Genomic DNA, 19,731 nt, shown 5'->3' with positions numbered 1-19,731 from the left:
TTCTGGAGAGCAGACTTCAGCTTTCATAGTTGTATAGGAGAACAGAGTCTACAGGGCTGAGAAGAAGCTGAGCTTGATATTGTGGGGGCGATTTGGACTTCCACACACTGGCCATGCCTTTCAAAACGTACGCTCCATGCAAGCATAAGGGTGTCCCTCTGGGCCTGCAACACCCCTGTCAGGATGTCAAACTCCTCACTGTTAGTTTGGGTGGTGGGACACCATAAGTAAGTAAGTATAAGTAAGTCAATTAGCATCAACAGTAAGCAGACAAACAAAAACATACTAACTTGTATAATGTAACCTGTCACAACAACTCACTATAAAACAGCAGCCACAGCAGACATGTACAGCCTAGTATAAAGTTAGCTTTATATTGGATAATTGACAGATATTCAACCACAGCTGTCAACAAAGTACTCAACTTTATTTGTAATTTGTATTTTCAATTGCTTCTAAACCAAATGAGATATCAACAAACTCTAAATTGTGCAGGGGGATTTTCTTTTCTTTTACATTGATATCTAATTTTTACATTTTATGTTTTTATTACTGTAATTTGTGTAATGATTACTGCCATAATGGTAAAATAAATGACAACACAGCATACAGTAGGCCTACCTGTACAGATTTAACCACATAGGATACTTCCTTTTACCACAACTGAAATAGAAACATAAATAATGCTTTAGTCCACCATGCCTGCATGTTGCCAGCCTTTACAATGAAACACAGCTTCACATATTCACTTCACAGCACAGAAAAGTGCTTTAGCCTGTCCTAGTTTTTGTTTTACCAAGTAAAATAATAAAAGTGACTTTACACTCAGCTCTATTATTATGTTATGCTCCTAAGCAGCTAACTGTAGGTAGCTAACTCCTAACTCTCACTCACCTAAACACAGAAAGAAAACGACCAATGCAGTTGTATGAAGATTAACTCTGTGTGACTCAGCAGTTTTTTCAGTGAAGTAGTACTCTACTGTAGTTCCATCAGGAATTGTTATAAGTAGTTTATTTCACTATGTTACTTCCAAATATAAGGTGTCAAACAAACACACCTGTGTGTGTGTGTGTGTGTGTGTGTGTGTGTGTGTGTGTGTGTGTGTGTGTGTGTGTGTGTGTGTGGTGGGGGGGATGGTGCAGTGAAAACAGGATTTTATAGCCTAGCTTCCTGAAGCCTGCTTTTAGAGAGTGTGTACCAATAATATGCATTCACGGTGCACATAAATGTTTTAAACAGAATATATTCATGTTGTCATTTTTACATAATGTATGCATTATTAACCCGTTTGTGACATGTCTATGAGCTTTACATGGTGTATTTTGGCTATGCAATATTATGAACCTGAATTTCAATAGAGCTATATATTATGCATAATTATGTTATTTATTTATGTATGGACCTGAATGTGGCATGTATGCACTATATAAGTGCCATATTTGTTGCATATATGTACCTGAATATGACGTATATGTTGCATATATGTCCTACTTATAGACATATATGCACATATATGGACCTGAATGTGGCAAATATGCACTATATAAGTGCCATATATGTTGCATATATGTCATGTTTATATACATATATGCACATATATGTACCTGAATATGACATATATGTTGCATATATGCACATATATGAACATATAAGTTTCATATAAGTCCTTTCCGTGTGGGTGTGTCAACTTTCTTTGGAGCACAGCAAATTGACAGGGAGTATAATTATGACAATAACAACTTTTTGTCTCCACTAGCCGAAGGCATTAGGGAGAGTATGTTAGTTTTGCACTCCGTGTGTGTGTGTGTGTGTGTGTGTGTGTGTGTGTTACCAGTAGCAGCTAATCTCCGGCACCATTAACCTGGTTGATGCTAAACTTTGCACATACTCTCCCTGGATGCCAACGATGAACCTCTGCCCCAAATTTTATAGAGTGGCCTGTTATAGCGCCACCATGAGGCAGCTTTTCACCACTTTTACCTATAACTGCACCGATCTGCGTGAAACATTGCATGAACACTCCCTAGAGGCCAAGGACAAACTGTTGACATGTAAATGTAAGACACATTTTTTGATATTACTCCTCCAGATTTTGTCCAAAAATAACAAATCGTTACACAGTATCTCTATAATCATGTGCTCAAAACGGATTTGTCCGATATTTCCTATTCCATCCTAATTGGCTAACATTGGCTTTCAAAGTTTGCTGGATTGGCCTGGGCCATAATTTTCAACTCTAGTTTTCGCCAGCTGCCGGGCGAGGCTGCACAAATAACTTTGGGGCAGGCCCGTCTAGAGTTTAAATGGACAGGTATCAGTCAAAAGGGAGACATCGAAGAGGAAGGATGGATGGGGAAGGATCAAATATGGAAAGTCAGAACAGGTTCTGACATACAATTAAACCAAATGGACCCGTAATGGGGTCCATTTACCTCTCAAGAGTTAAAGATCTAATAAGGGTCCATTTGGTTACCAATTCTCCATCATTTAGCTGAATTGAATACATAGGACCACAATGGAAAGAAGTCCCCATGCAGGACCTTTTTTGTGTTATCCTTTTAGCCTTAATGTCTGACTGTAGGCTACCACGTGCTGTTTACATTTCTGACTAATAAAGTATAAATAAAAAACACGATCGCACCATAACTTTATCACACCATAGGTCAACTCTTGTCTTGAATGATTCCCATGCCTGCTGGATGGATTATCCCTTCCTGAAATACATTTTAATATTGATAAACATGACCACTGCCTCCTCCAGTGGAGAGAACAACACATTACAGCTTTATTTAACGTTCTGTAAGCATATTAACCTAATAACATAATAGTCTGTCTATCTGTACCAATAAATAAGAAACAAATATTTTGGGGGGTTTAACTCCACTGCCCACGTCAAATCGCAACACGTTGTGCGCTAAAATTTAATTTAAAAATATTTTTAGCCAGAGATGTAATAGCTTTGTGTTTGTAGCGAACGCTGACTCACGTCACTCACATCACATTCTTCACGTATAAAGACGTATACAATATGATCACTTAATTGTCATATGTTTTCTTACATCACAATCTCCATATTCGGACCTGGCTGATAGAGCTCTATAAATGGAGACTCCAGAGAAATATATATAATGCTGAGATCACGCTAATGACTGGCAGCATCATCATCGTCACAAGTGACCAGCATCAGAGATGTGCCAATGCAACCAGTGGAGGGCAGCAGAACCGTCCACATGCATCTATTCTATACTGAGCTGCAGACGAACAAGAACAAGACTAGGAGTAGGAGGAAGCACAAGATTGAATCGATTCATTCAGCTCGATCCATCAGTTAGCTACAGCAGCTAGAGGCGAGCTATAGTTTGTAACTCTGATTCACTCCATAATGTTTGCGCTTAGCATTGTACGGGGAGGACTGCGTCCTGTTACTCAGTCACTTTTTACCAATAACAATGGAAGATCATATGTTGTTGCGTGTTGCAGAGGACTGTCAGAGAGCCACCACAGACACTCGTTCTGTCATGCTGCAGCTGTCAGAAGAAGGTCGATTCTCAACGTGACCAACAACAAGGCATTGACGTTATAACTCTTATTGAATTAGCTGAAGGTTGTTGTTTTTACGAGAGGACTGTTATTATTCTGTGCAGGCTAGTACCCAGCATATTTGAATGCAGCTGCTGGTTTAACTTAGTTTAATTTAGCTTTAGCTGTCAATAGCTGTTGACAGGCCATCGGCTATGGATTGTATATGCCTGATCAGTAGTAGCATTGATTGATTACTTTATTAAGAGTTAGTACATTTAAAACGTATCTCCAACTATTTAAAAAATATTGAAAAGAAATGTATACACTTAAATTAAAAAATGGTTCCATGACCTCAAAATGGAACCATTGTTTGGGAAACAGTACATTTTGATGCTGATTGTGACATTTGTGTGTACAGGTGCAGGCCAGCTCTGTGCAGCCTGTGTGTGTGCCCCCTGTGCGCTGTCTATCCACGTCCTCCTCTCACTGCTCCAGTGAAGGAAACTTAGTTTACACAGGCAACATCGCCAGAGCTGTACGCGGTATGTATGTTTGAAGTTGAACCACTCCATTTCATACTTGTGGCAAAATATCCAATCTACAAGCCGTCAATGTGTGATGTGACCTGTTTACTTACAGTAAACAGTACAGTACCTATAGCAATGCCAGAGCAACAGGTGGTAATACTACAATGCACATTACTTTTCCCCATTCCCACCTCTTATTTTATTCCATTTCTCTTGCTATCTCTCTGCCTGTCTGTCACTCACTCAGGGGTGAAGCTGTTCAGCTATGGCAGCAGCATGGTGAGCCTGTGTCTGATGCCTCACATCTTGATCAACACCAACCTGGCGCACCAGAGCCTGGCCATACAGGCGTTGGCCTGCGGCGTCGTGGGAATATTCACCTTCATCACGCCCGTCCTTCTCCACGTCGTCACCAAGGGCTACGTGGTCCGACTCTCCCACGACGCCGACACAGACACCTACACAGCCGTCACCTACAACATCCTCCTCATGGAGAAGAAGACCGTGTTCCACCAGAAACAGGTGAAGGTGCCGAGTGTCACCGGCATGTTCACAAGCTTTTATGCTAACAAGATGGGACTCCTCGTCAACCCGGACCTTTTCCCCCTCCCCCGAGACTACAACCACCTCATGGGCTATGATCAGCCATTCAGCTTTGACGATGATGACTTGGATAAATAAGCCAAATAAATAAAAAGTTGAAAAAACTGTGTAGTTAATTACCTAAATAAATGTGGACCAAAGAATACGTTTATTTTTGTATAAGGTTTTACTGTAATTCACTTCAATTGTTTTTCTACTACTCAGTATTTTCTGTCTGTCAGTTCCAAGATGTTCAAACATTTTATCTGTGGGAAAAGGATGCACGTTTGAACATGACCTCATGTTTTATTCTATAGAGACAGTTATGGATAATGAGCCAAATCATTACACTATATAATATTGGCGTACTGCATGAACAAAACCATTTAGTACAGTTTGGAATGAAGTGGAAGTTACCGTACTAGTTTACTGGTCCTTAACTAGAATATCAAGTCACTCTGAAACAGTTATTAAAGAAACTATTTTCAGTTCTAACAATGTTGCTATGGTTTTTGTAAGTTGGTTTGAGATACCTTCATACTTGTTTTCATAGTAACATGCTAATTTTATATTTGTCCACCAGGGGGTGGCATGACCTCTGGGCTTACACTATAATTTCCCAGCTCAGATCATTATAATGTCTCCTCTTTAAAGCGTACCAATTGGAGAACATACTGTACATGACATTTAATACCAGACAGACCTAGCAATAATAGGAAGGTAAAGTCGTAATTCCCATCAGCAGCCAGCCATGCCATCTATAATGAAGAAGTTGTGAAAATAGATCTTGAGATCTATCTTGGGTCTCAAGATAAAATGTTTTGGAACCTGCTCTAGTGCACTCAGTAACACGCAGAGGATTTAGTTGAATAACAAATAGATATTTATTATCAAATTCGGACTCAACTGGATCAAAAATGATGCTTTTAGATTACTTCATTTTCAAAACCCATAGAAGATGTAATGAAACAAGCAAACATTTTGAGTGGTTAGGCTCTTATTTGTACTAGCCAGTATGCATAATCTTGGAATCTGATTAACAGAATACCCAACCCTAATAATAGCATCCCTGAATCAAGTAATTTGAATTCAATAAAAATAAAAATTATGGATATTATTCATAATGTTTGAATGACCCATTCACGAACATTATGCTATTTAAAATAGCATAATGTTCAATGGGCCACCAAGTTTGTAGAAATAGTTTGCCGTACAGTAAGCTGCAGATGGGTCCAGGCTGCGGTTACACAGTTCTCTCTCAGTTTTATTTTATAAAAGCATGGAAATGCTTTTATAAAATAACCAAAAATACAATAAATCCAGTTGAAGCTTGCATGTACTGTACTCTGTCTCAATGCAAGACAGAATAGAAATAGACAAAACTAGAAAAAGTGCCCTTCTGTGCACAGGTCTCCACCAGGAGGATAGGAGTGTGTGTGATGTTTGGCAAAATGTTCAGGAGTAATATAAACATGTGGGGTTTTTTTGTTCATTTTGTTGAGGAAATTCAGATCCAGATCACTCATAGGATAGAATTCTGGATGAGCAGGACATGTACAGCATTTTGTACAAAACGGGCCAATCCTGAAAACTTTGGAAGGCAATCTTAGCCAATCAGTGTAGAATCTGACAAATCCAACAGACTCGTCTTGATCACATACCAAGATCATGTGTACCGATTTGCGTGAGATTTGGATGAAATATGTGCGACTACCATAAACAATGTGTTTTCCAGAAATCGGCCTCATAGTGGCGCTATAACCGGCAGATGAGGGATGCAGGGGAAATGTTTTTCCATGGACTCTAGGGAGGGCGCATACATAAGTTGTATACAGATCGATGCAGTTATAGGTAAAAACAGGAATTGCCCTGTTATAGCGCCACCGTGAGGCTGATTTGGAAATAAAAATAGTGGCATCCTCGGCCTAGTGGAAATGTGAGTGCATAATTTCACGGAAATTGCACACTGCGTTTGTGATTTGTGGCATTTTGTTCGAAACGGACCAATCATGTGAGCTTTGGAAGCCAATCTTTGCCAATCAGGATGGAAGATGGGAAATGGTGCAGATCCGTGTTGATCACATGACTATGGAGATAGTGTATACCGAATTGTGTGATGTATGGATAAAATGTGTGCGAGTAATCTACAGAAATGTGTTTTGCCTAAATCGGCCTCATGGTGGCGCTATAACAGGTCGTTGAGGAATATTTGGGGCAGAAGTTCGTCGTTGACATCCAGGGAGTGTGTGTGCAAAGTTTGGCATGGATCGGGCCAACGGTGCCGGAGATTAGCTGGTAACGGACGGACGGAAGGAAGGACGGACACACGCACGCAGACACACGGAGTGCAAAACATACTCTCTCCCCATGCCTTCGGCCTGGTGGAGACAATTACAGCCTTTTGAAGGCTCACAGCCATTCAAGCCAAGAGATACAGGTGAGACACATCCATACAGATACAGGTGAGACACATCCATACAGATAAAGAGATACAGGTGAGACACATCCATACAGATAAAGAGATACAGGTGAGACACATCCATACAGATAAAGAGATACAGGTGAGACACATCCATACAGATAAAGAGATACAGGTGAGACACATCCAATAAAGAGATACAGGTGAGACACATCCATACAGATAAAGAGATACAGGTGAGATACATCCATACAGATAAAGAGATACAGGTGAGACACATCCATACAGATAAAGAGATACAGGTGAGACACATCCATACAGATAAAGAGATACAGGTGAGACACATCCATACAGATAAAGAGATACAGGTGAGACACATCCATACAGATAAAGAGATACAGGTGAGACACATCCATACAGATAAAGAGATACAGGTGAGATACATCCAATAAAGAGATACAGGTGAGACACATCCAATAAAGAGATACAGGTGAGACACATCCATACAGATAAAGAGATACAGGTGAGACACATCCATACAGATAAAGAGATACAGGTGAGACACATCCATACAGATAAAGAGATACAGGTGAGACACATCCATACAGATAAAGCACATGACGGCACAGCCATCAGTCCCAACCTATAGCTCTATGGTCCCAACCGGCCAAACGGGGCTATGCAAAGAAGGAAAGGAAATGTGTGTCAGCTGACAGATTCCTCACACTGATAGGCAAGCTGGACTACTGAAGCCCAACGTTCCATGGAATGCATCGAAATCAATGACAGCCGAACGGACATGCAGTCCATACTGCATACTCTGTATTGCTGGCCGATTACTGCCTGGTATGGGAACTGTACTGACCTCGATTTGAGCTTCCCTCCATTCAGGACTGTAGGACATTGTGCCAGCAGGTTTATCAAAGATTCTAGCCACCCAAAACAGACTGTTATGCTAGAGAGCCAGTTGCTAGCTTGTTCAACTTGGCAAAATAAATAAATAAATAAAGTTAGGAAATGCCACCTAGGGTAACTTGTATACTGTATGTTAACGACGATGATTGATGATGCTGCCGACACACACACACACACACACACACACACACACACACACACACACACACACACACACACACACACACACACACACACACACACACACACACACACACACACACACACACACACACACACACACACACACACACTTTACTTTGAATACAGTTGACAGCCTGCATCAACATCAGTTGACAGGGACATACATCACTTCACACCAGCCTATTTTATTATGATATTTTTGCATTTCAGTGTACACGCATTGTGTTTTCAGCTGAATTATATGCAAAGAAAGGATCATGTCCACATCATGTCTTATTTTCCTTTGTCATTGTTTGTCAAGTAATACTGAACAGCTCTGAACAGCTCTTAGGAAAAGGCCGGGCAGAGGTGAACCACTATCCACCCTGTCACAACTCACAACCTTCAACATCAACACATTAGTCTTCAATTTTGGATTTGATGGCTCTGTTAGGTCAGAGCCAAAAACCTCTACCTTGGACTTTAAAGAGTGGTGCTAATCTTTGGTCCAACGTAGCCTACTAACAGTCCGACACGCAATAGTCCGACACCCTACCCCAAACCCTAACAGGACACAGAAGACATGGGTGATGGGTGAGTCTTAACCGGCCTTCCGGCGCCCCCCCGATGCTCTTAACTGAGTGTCCTGCTTGGGGTCCGGAGCGTTTACTTTCCCCACCCCACCCCCCCCCCCCCTTTCCCCTCACTGTATATGTATCTTTTCCCTTTTTGCTTCCTATATGATGAATTCCTGTTCTGTTCTTTAGCTACATAGAAATGTCTATTTGTATGTCTCTAAATGTTTTGATGAATTGAACAATGTGGACCCTGTTGTAAACAAGTGTAATGCTTAATTGGGTCGTCCACTCACAGTTAACAGTCTTTGTATTGAGTTTGTGCTTGAAATGTACTGTAAATTCTGCAAACTGTTAATAAATATTTCAATCAATCAATCAAAGTATGTGTCTTAACCGGCAGCCCATGTCGGAGCCATGGGTGAGTCTTAACCGGCCACGTACGTGTCTTAACTGGCAACACATGTCGGAGCCAACAGGGGTGAGTCTTAACCGGCCATTGTATGTCGGACTAACGTATGTTGTGTGACCAAGACATACAAATTGTAGTGTCAGATACACTCACAACTACAAACAATTCACATTAGCATTCCAGAGCCAAAACATGTTTCATTGCCAGTCATTGGGTTAACAGCTTACACACAACATACAACACAAGCAGCAGCCAACAAGGAAGAAGGAAAAAAGGGTTCCTACCATGTTCCTAGCTCCTGGCCCTCCAGCGGCGTCTCCAGTCATCTTTGACCCTCCATACATTTGGCTAGCTTGCAGGTACTTTCCCCCCTGCTGGGAGCTCCCAGTGTCAATGGCAGTGAGTGACTATAGCTGTCCTTGGCCGCTGCAGCCCAGTGGCCATGCAGGGCGGACTTCTGGAGAGCAGACTTCAGCTTTCATAGTTGTATAGGAGAACAGAGTCTACAGGGCTGAGAAGAAGCTGAGCTTGATATTGTGGGGGCGATTTGGACTTCCACACACTGGCCATGCCTTCCAGAACGTACGCTCCATGCAAGCATAAGGGTGTCCCTCTGGGCCTGCAACACCCCTGTCAGGATGTCAAACTCCTCACTGTTCCCATCTGGGGTCATCACCATGGCTATTGTACTTGCATGGCTTCTATTGTCCGGAGTGTTTGGGTGGTGGGACACCATAAGTAAGTAAGTATAAGTAAGCATTTTATTTTATTAACAGTAAGCAGACAAACAAAAACATACTAACTTGTATAATGTAACCTGTCACAACAACTCACTATAAAACAGCAGCCATAGCCTAGTATAAAGTTAGCTTCATATTGGATAGTTGACAGATATTCAACCACAGCTGTCAACAAAGTAGGCTACTCAACTTTATTTGTAATTTGTATTTTCAATTGCTTCTAAACCAAATGAGATGTCAACAAACTCTAAATTGTGCAGGGGGATTTTCTTTTCTTTTACATTGATAACAAATTTTACATTTTATGTTTTTTTACACTGTAATTTGTGTAATGATTACTGCCATAATGGTAAAATAAATGATAACACAGCATACATTACAGCATACATGTACAATACCTGTACATATTCAACCACAATTCCTTTTACCACAACTGCAATACCGGTAGATATAATGCTTTAGTCTACCATGCCTGCATGTTGCCAGCCTTTACAATGAAACACAGCTCCACATATTCACTTCACAGCACACAAAAGCGCTTTAGCCTGACTAGTTTTTGTTTTACCAAGTAAAATAATAAAAGTGACTTTACACTCAGCTCTATTGCATGTAAATGTTAATGCTAAACAGCTAACTGTAGGTAGCACTGTAGGTAACTCCTAACTCACACTCACCTAAACACAGAAAGAAAACGACCAATGCAGTTGTATGAAGATGTGACTCAGCAGTTTTTTCAGTGAAGTAGTACTCTACTGTAGTTCCATCAGGAATTGTTATAAGTAGTTAATTTCACTATGTTACTTCCAACACACAGACACACACCTGTCTGTGTGTGTGTGTGTGTGTGTGTGTGGGGGGGGGGGGGGGGTGGTGCAGTGATTTTATAGCCTAGCTTCCTGAAGCATGCTATTAGAGAGTACATGTGTACCAATAATATGCAATCACGGTGTGTCAACTTTGACAGGGAGTATAATTATGACAATAACATATTTTTGTCTCCACCAGCCGAAGGCATTAGGGAGAGTATGTTTTGCACTCCGTGTGTGTGTTACCAGTACCAGCTAATCTCTGGCACCATTAACCTGTTTGAAAGCTAAACTTTGCACATACTCTCCCTGGATGCCCCACATTTTCCAGAGTGGCCTGGTATAGCGCCACCATGAGGCAGCCTTTCACCACTTTTACCTGTAACTGCACCGATATGCGTGAAACATTACATACATGCACACTCCCTAGAGGCCAAGGACAAACATTTGACATGTAAATGTAAAACATATTTTTTTATATTACTCCTCCAGATTTTGTCCAAAAATACCACAAATCGTTACTCACAGTAGCAGTAGGCCTATCACTATAATCATGTGCTCAAAACGGATTTGTCCGATATTTCCTATTCCATCCTAATTGGCTAACATTGGCTTTCAAAGTTTGCTGGATTGGCCTGCAGGGCCTTAATTTTCAACTCTAGTTTTCGCCGGCTGCCGGGCGAGGCTGCACAAATAACTTTGGGGCAGGCCCGTCTAGAGTTTAAATGGACAGGTATCAGTCAAAAGGGAGACATCGAAGAGGAAGGATGGATGGGGAAGGATCAAATATGGAAAGTCAGAACAGGTTCTGACATATACAGTATCCATATATATTGATGACATCAGGGATCTCCATTTATCCCTGATTATCCCCATCCCTGATTATGTCACATGATGTCATGGGCACCATATATGGGGGCTTTCATTGTTTCATTCTGCACAGACCACCATTTTTAGCCTCTCAGACCCAAAACTAAAGAATATTTAGTTGTTGTTGTTGGATAAGATTATGTCCACAATTCCATTATTCGTATGATGTGGTGAGATAACAGGCAAACATTGATCAAAATAACAATTCTTCTACATTCTCTAATTGTGTAGACTTCTTGTAAATGTCATAATGCAGATGTTTAACAATAATTTAACTCTTGAGAGCGCAAAATTAAACCAAATGGAACCGTAATGGGGTCCATTTTACGCTCTCAAGAGTTAAAGATCTAATAAGGGTCCATTTGGTTACCAATTCTCCATCATTTAGCTGGGGACCACGTGGAACGTCCTCAAGGACCACTGGTGGTCCCTGGACCACTGTTTGAAAACCACTGATCTACATACTCGCAGTTTCAATACATCTTAGATTTTCTCGACTTACAATTCACTCTTATTTCTGATAACTCATCATGGGGCCATAACTCATAGCATGACCGTAACTGATAGCAATATTTTCTTAACGCCGCAGAGTTTTCAAATTTTGTCTCTGATGCCCTGTCAGAATATGAGAACTATTTTGCATCTCCAGCCTTCAAAAGGTGGTACGTAATACATTGCATGTGTGGACACTACAGCAGATCACGGAGGCAAGAGGACTTCACAGGTCAAGGTCTGATTGCACATTTATATCTAACATTATGTGTGATTTAGGGCTGGGCAATATATTGATATTATATAAATATTGTGACTAGATATTATGTGGGATTTTGGATATTGTGTTATTATCATGATAAAGCATAAGTGTCGTCTTCAGGGGTGTCGGATTGGGGGGAAAAGTGATACACACTTACTAGGGCTCCAGGGTGTGTGGGGCCTCAAAAGCCTGGATTACACATAAAAACGCTAAGGAAATGTGTGTGGGCCCACAGTGATTGAAATGTGTGTGGGCCCACAGTGATTGAAATGTGTGTGGGCCCACAGTGATTGAAATGTGTGTGGGCCCACAGTGATTGAAATGTGTGTGGGCCCACAGTGATTGAAATGTGTGTGGGCCCACAGTGATTGAAATGTGTGTGGGCCCACAGTGATTGAAATGTGTGTGGGCCCACAGTGATTGAAATGTGTGTGGGCCCACAGTGATTGCTTTTCCGACGGCCCAGAATTTGGTGCTACACCCCTGGTCGTCTTATCGTGGTTTCAATTACTTAAGCAGTGCGATGCATTATGAGCTTGTAGATATTTTATTTTCATTTTATTTTAAATGTTTCCAAGAAGAAAAGACAAAATGTATATGATTTTCCACCTCTTCCTCTATCCTCTCTCTTTTCACGAAATACAAAAAAACAATGGAGCGCGCACAAGAAATTAATTTCACCCACTGCTTACACCTGTAAAATGGGACAAACAAAACACATTCTGATTCGTAATTATTTATTTTCACAGTAACAATGTTGAGGTATTTGGTAAAAAAATAATAATACTGCCCTAGTGTGTGTAATGGTGTTTTAATTTAGTATCATGTTGTACAGTATAGTCAAGTGTCTTTATCTCTGACTCTGTCTTTTACTCTCCTCTGTCTGTCATTTGTCCGTCCCACCCAAAGACTTTACTACATTGTGAAACTAGAAAGTGGAGTTCAAAGCTTCCAGGAAAATGAACGTGTCAAACGAGTCTTCCCTCAGCATCATGGAGATCTTACACATCACCAGCACAACAGTCAACATGGTCTTTGCGGTCCCCGGCAATGGCTGCATTCTGTGGCTGGTGTTGTCCGGAGCAGCTGGCACAATGGCCTCAGAGTTCTTCACACTCAATCTGAGCGTATGCGAGATCCTCTTCAGCTTGTGTTTTGTTCTTCTTTGGATCAAGGAATTACTGTACAGCCCCTTATTGTACTTCCTCGATGGCTTTCTGTATACTGGCCGACCCACCTTCCAGAGCTGCATCTGTGTAGAGCGATTCATGGCAGTGGTGCACCCAGTGCAATTCCTCAAGTACAAACCGCTCAGGTACAGGGTGGCTTGCACTGTGTTGGCCTGGTTGGTCATCATTGGAGCTTCGCTGTTATACATGCAGTTGGGTTATTGTGAATTCTCTTTTTATGTTCATTTGGGTGAATGCCTATTTTTCATGTCAGTGATGCTGTTCTGCAGCCTTTCTGTTCTCAGGGCTCTGAGACAGCCTGTGCCAGGCGAGACGGGGATCAAGAAGGACAACAACATGAAGAGGAGGGCATTCACCATCATCTGTGTGATCATGGTGTCATTTTTGGGAACTTATTTTGTGTACGACATTGCTATTGTAATTTTTGCCAGTCAAGGCCACTTGTTATCATATAAAATGAAGTTGGTTACAGCTATACATATGTTGATTGCTGAGGTCACTGGGTTAGTCCAGCCACTGTTGTACCTCCACCAAAAGGTTGATAAACTGCCCTGCGTTAAACCTATACAAAGTACTGTAGATACATAGATAACAACAAACCATGGAATGCATACCTCCACCAGGCCAGGTGGGCTACCCAGGACTGTGTAGGAGGCAGAATGCAGGGATGAGGTATGGGTGTATATGTCTTATTAGTATAGTTTAGGTAGGTGTTAGTTATGCGATTAGGGGGTTGACCTACCGAACCCGAATGACCTGTACGTCAACCTGGTGGGTTGTGGGTCAAAACACTCGCATTACAAGTAGATGTTGTAATATTGGAGCGCAAATCTGTCAACCTATGATAGAGGCACAGAAACTATATTATTGTATTTCAAATTGTTGTAATAATGGTTGCACTGATGCAGTAACATCAAACTGTGTCTCTCTACCTCTCTGTCTCTCTATGGCCATGTGTCACATGACTCCCAAGTGCATGTCTAACTAATTTGGTGAATATTGTTACTAAAAAAGAGGCCTCTCAATCAATATATGATTCAAGCCTGTCTGTGTACAAGCATTCTTTACTAGTTCTTTACATTCTTTATTAGTCTTTAGTAGGAGCGAGAGGCTTCTCTGTGAGAGGGGCAGCTATACTGCTTTTGTATATAAAACTTTCACCCACACACATATTTCTTGTAAATAGCTTGTTACCGTGTTGCATAATACTGTATGTACACTGCCCTTGCTATATTCTTTTACATTATGTAATGCATTAAGACTATTTTTAACTATGTGTTTTAATAGGCCTAACTACTAGATGCTCCACTGTACTGGCACAGTACAGGTCCATTTCATTACATTTGTACACTCTGTGGTAAATTGTATATACAGTACACACACATAATGTTGCCTAATGTTCTGAAATGCATAATTATGCTTTATGGAATAAACTGAAATCCATTCCAGCTTGTGTGTGGTTGTTGTCCACCCTGTGACATCTTCAACTGGTAATTCCATGTTGTAGTCTATACTCAGACGTCACAGGGGAACAGAACACATGTGCTGCCTGGCATCACGCAGACCTATTACAGATATGTGTGAAGACCATCTACGTGGATCATCTTCTAATCTACAGGACAAACAAGTACAATTGAAAGTAATGAAACAAACTAATGAATCTGGAACACTATAATATTGAAGTTATTGGATGAAATTGGTGTGCCAGTGCCACCTGAAAATGTATTTCCTGTTTAGTGTTTACTAAAGAGCTGGAGAGATGGGTAGACATCATGTTACTGAACAAACGCTCTAATAAATGATATAAGAATACAGAGCTTTAACCTTTTCACTTTGTTTTAACCAAAGAAATATCACTCACAGCACAATTAAATTAGCCTTGAATCCAGACGAGGTGCTAGTTCACTTTTCACTTCGTTTTTCAAGTGATAAAATACAATAAAACAAACAAACAAAAAAACACTGAATGACCGCCTCAGTCTGGATTCCAGGCTGCCTTTAACTATGATTAACTATCAAACATGTATTAACTATCAATCATTTATTAACTATCAATCATTTAGCTGGGAATCCGTTGTCAGCTAAATCGTTGTTTATCTTCAACAATATGTAGAGCATATCAAGAGGACTATCAAGTCATATCGTTGATCAGAGCAATGGTAACCGACTTAAACCGAGCTATGGTGATTTGAAGTGTTAGACACTGCTGTAACACTGCTGTTGTGCCCGGCCCATGAGTACAAATTACGTTTTTGGTACAAATTAGAGATACAGAGCGCCATTTGGTTCCAATCCACTAATTGCTTCCATTTGAACACTCTCAGAATTACAGTTCCAGGGTTCCATTTAGTTCCTAACTAGTATCAATCATTTTGCGGAGGATCCCCTGGATCAACAAAACATTGGTTCAGCTTGCCCCTGTCATGTACTCTGGTTAGGCGTGCAACACGTGGACATTATTTTCAGATTGGTGGGATCTGCCAAGGGAGAAAATACCAGTGCAATGTGTGTGACACACAGGCAGACGCACGCACACACACACACACACACAAGCACGCACGCACGCACGCAAGCACGCACACAGTTTCTGTGCCATGGGGGTCCTCGTTGCTGTTTTGAGTGACTGACTCATGGTGAATGATGGATGGATGGATGGATGGATGGATGGATGAGTGGATGGATGGATGGATGGGTGGGTGGGTGGGTGGGTGGATGGATGGATGGGTGGATGGATGGATGGGTGGGTGGGTGGATGGGTGGGTGGATGGAAGGAAGGATGAATAGTTGTGTAATGTATTTTTGGACAGCACTCTGTGGTGTCTGCTTGAAAAGAGCCATATATATATATATATATATATATATATATATATGTAAGTCAGGGGTTATTATTCAGGACGTGAGAATGGACGTCTTCAGCTGCTCAGTGTTGTCATTCATTAAGCGAACTGTGAGCAGTAGATCTGATTACTACTCTTCCTCAACTGGACAGGGATGCATGCGTGCAAAGGAAACATACTGTAATGTACATGCATTGCTCACATATCTATATCTCTAGCTCTCTCTTAACACAAATGTCAAAGTACTATACGGAGTCAAGAGAAAAGTATGAGAACTCTAGTCTATAGTGTCATACCAGTAAACCCTGAGGAAGACTATATAGACAAATTTGTTTTTCCTGTACCTTTTAATACATGTTTGCATCGTGGCTAAGAGCTGTGCGGGCCTCCTTTTGAACATTGTATGTACCAGTCCAGTAAGCATATTCCAGCAAGATAATGTTAAACAAAAAATGATCAATCTGGGTTTCATTAAATGGACAGCCCTGTACAGCTGTATACACAAACAGTGTTCTTTAGACATTTAATTCAAATGAACAATGTGAATGAAGCTCCCATTGTTAATAGTGACAAGTATACTTTTGAACATTAATGACATATAAACTAATACATATTCATATCAATGCTAGTTAGTGGATTAATTAAGATAATTCAGTTTTCAAGTGGTGAAAAGTCACACTTTTTATTCAACATGAATAGAGTCAACCTTTGTTGGCCTTCTAATTTTGATCCCTGTAATACAGCGTAGTCTATGGGTCATCACACTATATTTGGAGTGCACCTCTGTGTGTGTGTGTGTGTGTGTGTGTGCGTGTGTGTGTGTGTGTGTGTGTGTGTGTGTGTGTGTGCGTGTGCGTGTGTGTGTGTGCACTTGTGTGTGCGTGCCCGTGCGTGTGCAGTATGCAGAAGTTGCGTGCTGAAAATAGCCGATCTACAAGCACTGGGTGGCGAGCTTGTAGATCTGCTATTTTTGGCACTCTGTAAATTATCTGGTGCAGTGTTGCCGTCAGTGACGCAGGGCAGCAGGTGCCCCGGGTCACACTGACCTCAGAGCCCTGACCCAGAACAGCTATCCATCTTCATCTAATGACACACAAAGTGTGTGTGTGTGTGTGTGTGTGTGTGTGTGTGTGTGTGTGTGTGTGTCTATACTAGTTAGTAACGTAGCATCTGTGCTGGCGGGGGCACATGCTGGTGTGTGCATCATGCTTTTTGCATGTGTGTGTTACTGGATGAGCATGTTTGAGGAGAGGAGGGAGCCATGAAAGACAAACATGTGAGGGAGGAGAACTGAGAGAGAGAGAGAGAGGGGGGGGGGGGTATTGAGAGAAAGAGGAAGCAACAGAGATCTGCTATTTTCAAAAAATCACACTAGATTCACTGCCACTATACGTTACGAGACATGAATGCAGTGTGTTATTGTATAAAACGAAACCAGTCACAAGATGTATTTATTGGTATTCAAGACGTCTCACATTGTCATCTGGAAGGGCGTTATACACATGCAGAGGAAAGTTCCTCTCTCAAGCACCCTCGACCAACCTGTAGGAGTCACTAGTGCAACAGCAAAGATCCCCCCGGGGCCCCCATGGGGTTGTTTGGAATGCCCTGCCAAGCTGCAGGCACTGTGGAGGATTCAAACCCCAGGCCCCACAGTCTTGGGCAGGAACCCGGATGCCCTGACCGGCCGTGCACACTTCTCTGACCATAAAAAATAAGTCCTGCTTGGCCGCATTTTGCTCTGTGAAAACCGAATGAAAAGTAAATGCGTATGGTATGAAGTAGTGATGGCTGAAGAAGTGATGACTTGTGAAATAGGAGAGGGTGTGTGCATCAGGAGATGTTTGAGGTTTGACACTGTCTCTCGTTCACATGCCGACCGTAGCCTGAAACCAACGCCTGTTTGACCTTGGCAATTCTCACACTGAAATACCTCCCAAACTGTATAGTGTGGACTAAGTTTACCCTAATCCTCTCTTGACATGACAGACTGACTAGCAGAGTGACACTGTGATTGGATGGGGGCCGGGGAGTTACTGTACTATCCCAAACTGTGTTCAGAAATGTGCTGGTTGCCTATCATGGAACCTGCTGTGCTGGAGCTCTTCAGGGGCCAATCGAGTACTGTACTGTAGGTGTACTTGGTAGGTGTGAATGAGGGCTGATATGTATGCTAGCTTGCTATTATTACAGTAACATATCTTGTGCTGGAGAATCTGCCACGATGTACAATAGTGGGAAGCATGGGGTTGCAGATTTTCAACAGCAAGTGTTTCAACAAATCTGTCAGGAGCTTGAGGAGAGGAACCAAAAGTGGTGAGGAGTTTAGAGTCGTGATGGATTTTGACATGTTTTAGAAAGTGGAGGGGGGGGTGTATCAAATGAATCTTTCATACAGAACATTATTGTCAAACATTGTGACTAATAGAAATATTGCATAGTACAGCTTACATTTTTCACCAGATGGAGATTGTTGACTTGATTGCTTCTTTTTTCCTCTCTAATTTTAATGAAAGCAGCAGCACTAATATATATACTTGAATTTATACTACTTTAATGACAATTAATGCATACTGTATGTACAGAAACTACTATACACAGTTTGTTTTAGTATATACAATGCAAACAATTGAACATTGAACATCGATTTCTTTTGTTACCTTACTGTAGCTGTAATTGAGCCATGCTAGGTCTTTCTCCCTCTTTCGTTCGTCCATCCGTCCGTCTGTCCGTTCGTGTTCAACTAATCTCCTGTACCTTTGGAACGATTGGCGATAAGATAATGATAAACCACTTAAGATAGGTGTGATATCTTGTCACAGAAGTGATCAAGTTTGGCTAAATTGTGGATGAGTGTGAGAGAGTCTGGCATTGAAAATTGCATATTGTCGGTGTTGGGCAGAAAGAACCCTTGTATCTCCTTATTTCATTGCAGGTTCCTTTTTTATTTTTTTTACCAATTTCGAACAGTTTTGACCAAAGTATCCCATTCCCAACACAGTTTGAATTCCCTTTCTAGAGGGCAGATGGCCCTTTTCACCCTGTAAGTACACAGAGTGCTCTCCTTGAATACATTCCTAGAAACACCGAGCTACTATCATGTTCACATAGCTTCACATCAAGACAAGATAGGATGCCCTTTGAAGACAGCGCTAAGACCAACCCTACTTAAACAATCGCACTCTGTCCCCGGTCTAAAATAATCTGAGGTGCACTCTTTGTGCACGCGTCTGTGTGACCCTCCCAACCCCAAATGTCTGTGCACACAGTCCTACGCAGCAGTCTCCAAGCAAGCAGGGACAGCTGTCGGCCCACAGAACTATTTTGGTCGCAGGATAACACCAGCTATCCCAGAGGGCAGAGCCAACTTTCACACTTCAGACTTAGAGAGTCTCTAATGGAACAGTACGCCCCGCC

At 41.5% G+C, this 19,731-nt stretch overlaps 1 protein-coding gene across 1 annotated transcript; it reads left to right on the top strand.

Moving 5' to 3' along the window:
- The first annotated feature begins 3,277 nt into the window (after positions 1–3,277).
- Positions 3,278–4,928, top strand: LOC310870237 (transmembrane protein 70, mitochondrial-like). Its single transcript, XM_083781337.1, has 3 exons — positions 3,278–3,571; positions 3,944–4,067; positions 4,300–4,928. The coding sequence occupies exons 1-3, from the start codon at positions 3,386–3,388 to the stop codon at positions 4,731–4,733; spliced, it is 744 nt and encodes a 247-aa protein (XP_083637463.1). The 5' UTR covers positions 3,278–3,385; the 3' UTR covers positions 4,734–4,928.
- The last annotated feature ends 14,803 nt before the right edge of the window (positions 4,929–19,731 follow it).

This window comes from Protomyctophum parallelum, assembly GCF_964188405.1.
Source record: "Protomyctophum parallelum genome assembly, chromosome: 14".
Lineage (NCBI taxonomy): Eukaryota > Metazoa > Chordata > Actinopteri > Myctophiformes > Myctophidae > Protomyctophum > Protomyctophum parallelum.
Note: the sequence above shows the minus strand (reverse complement) of the source record. Positions and strands in the feature narration are given on the sequence as shown.

Coding starts and splice junctions, on each gene's coding strand:
- LOC310870237 (XM_083781337.1), top strand. CDS start 3,386: ATGTTTGCGCTTAGCATTGTACGGGGAGGACTGCGTCCTGTTACTCAG. Junction 3,572..3,943: donor TCAACGTGACCAACAACAAG/GCATTGACGTTA, acceptor TTGTGTGTACAG/GTGCAGGCCAGCTCTGTGCA. Junction 4,068..4,299: donor CATCGCCAGAGCTGTACGCG/GTATGTATGTTT, acceptor TCACTCACTCAG/GGGTGAAGCTGTTCAGCTAT.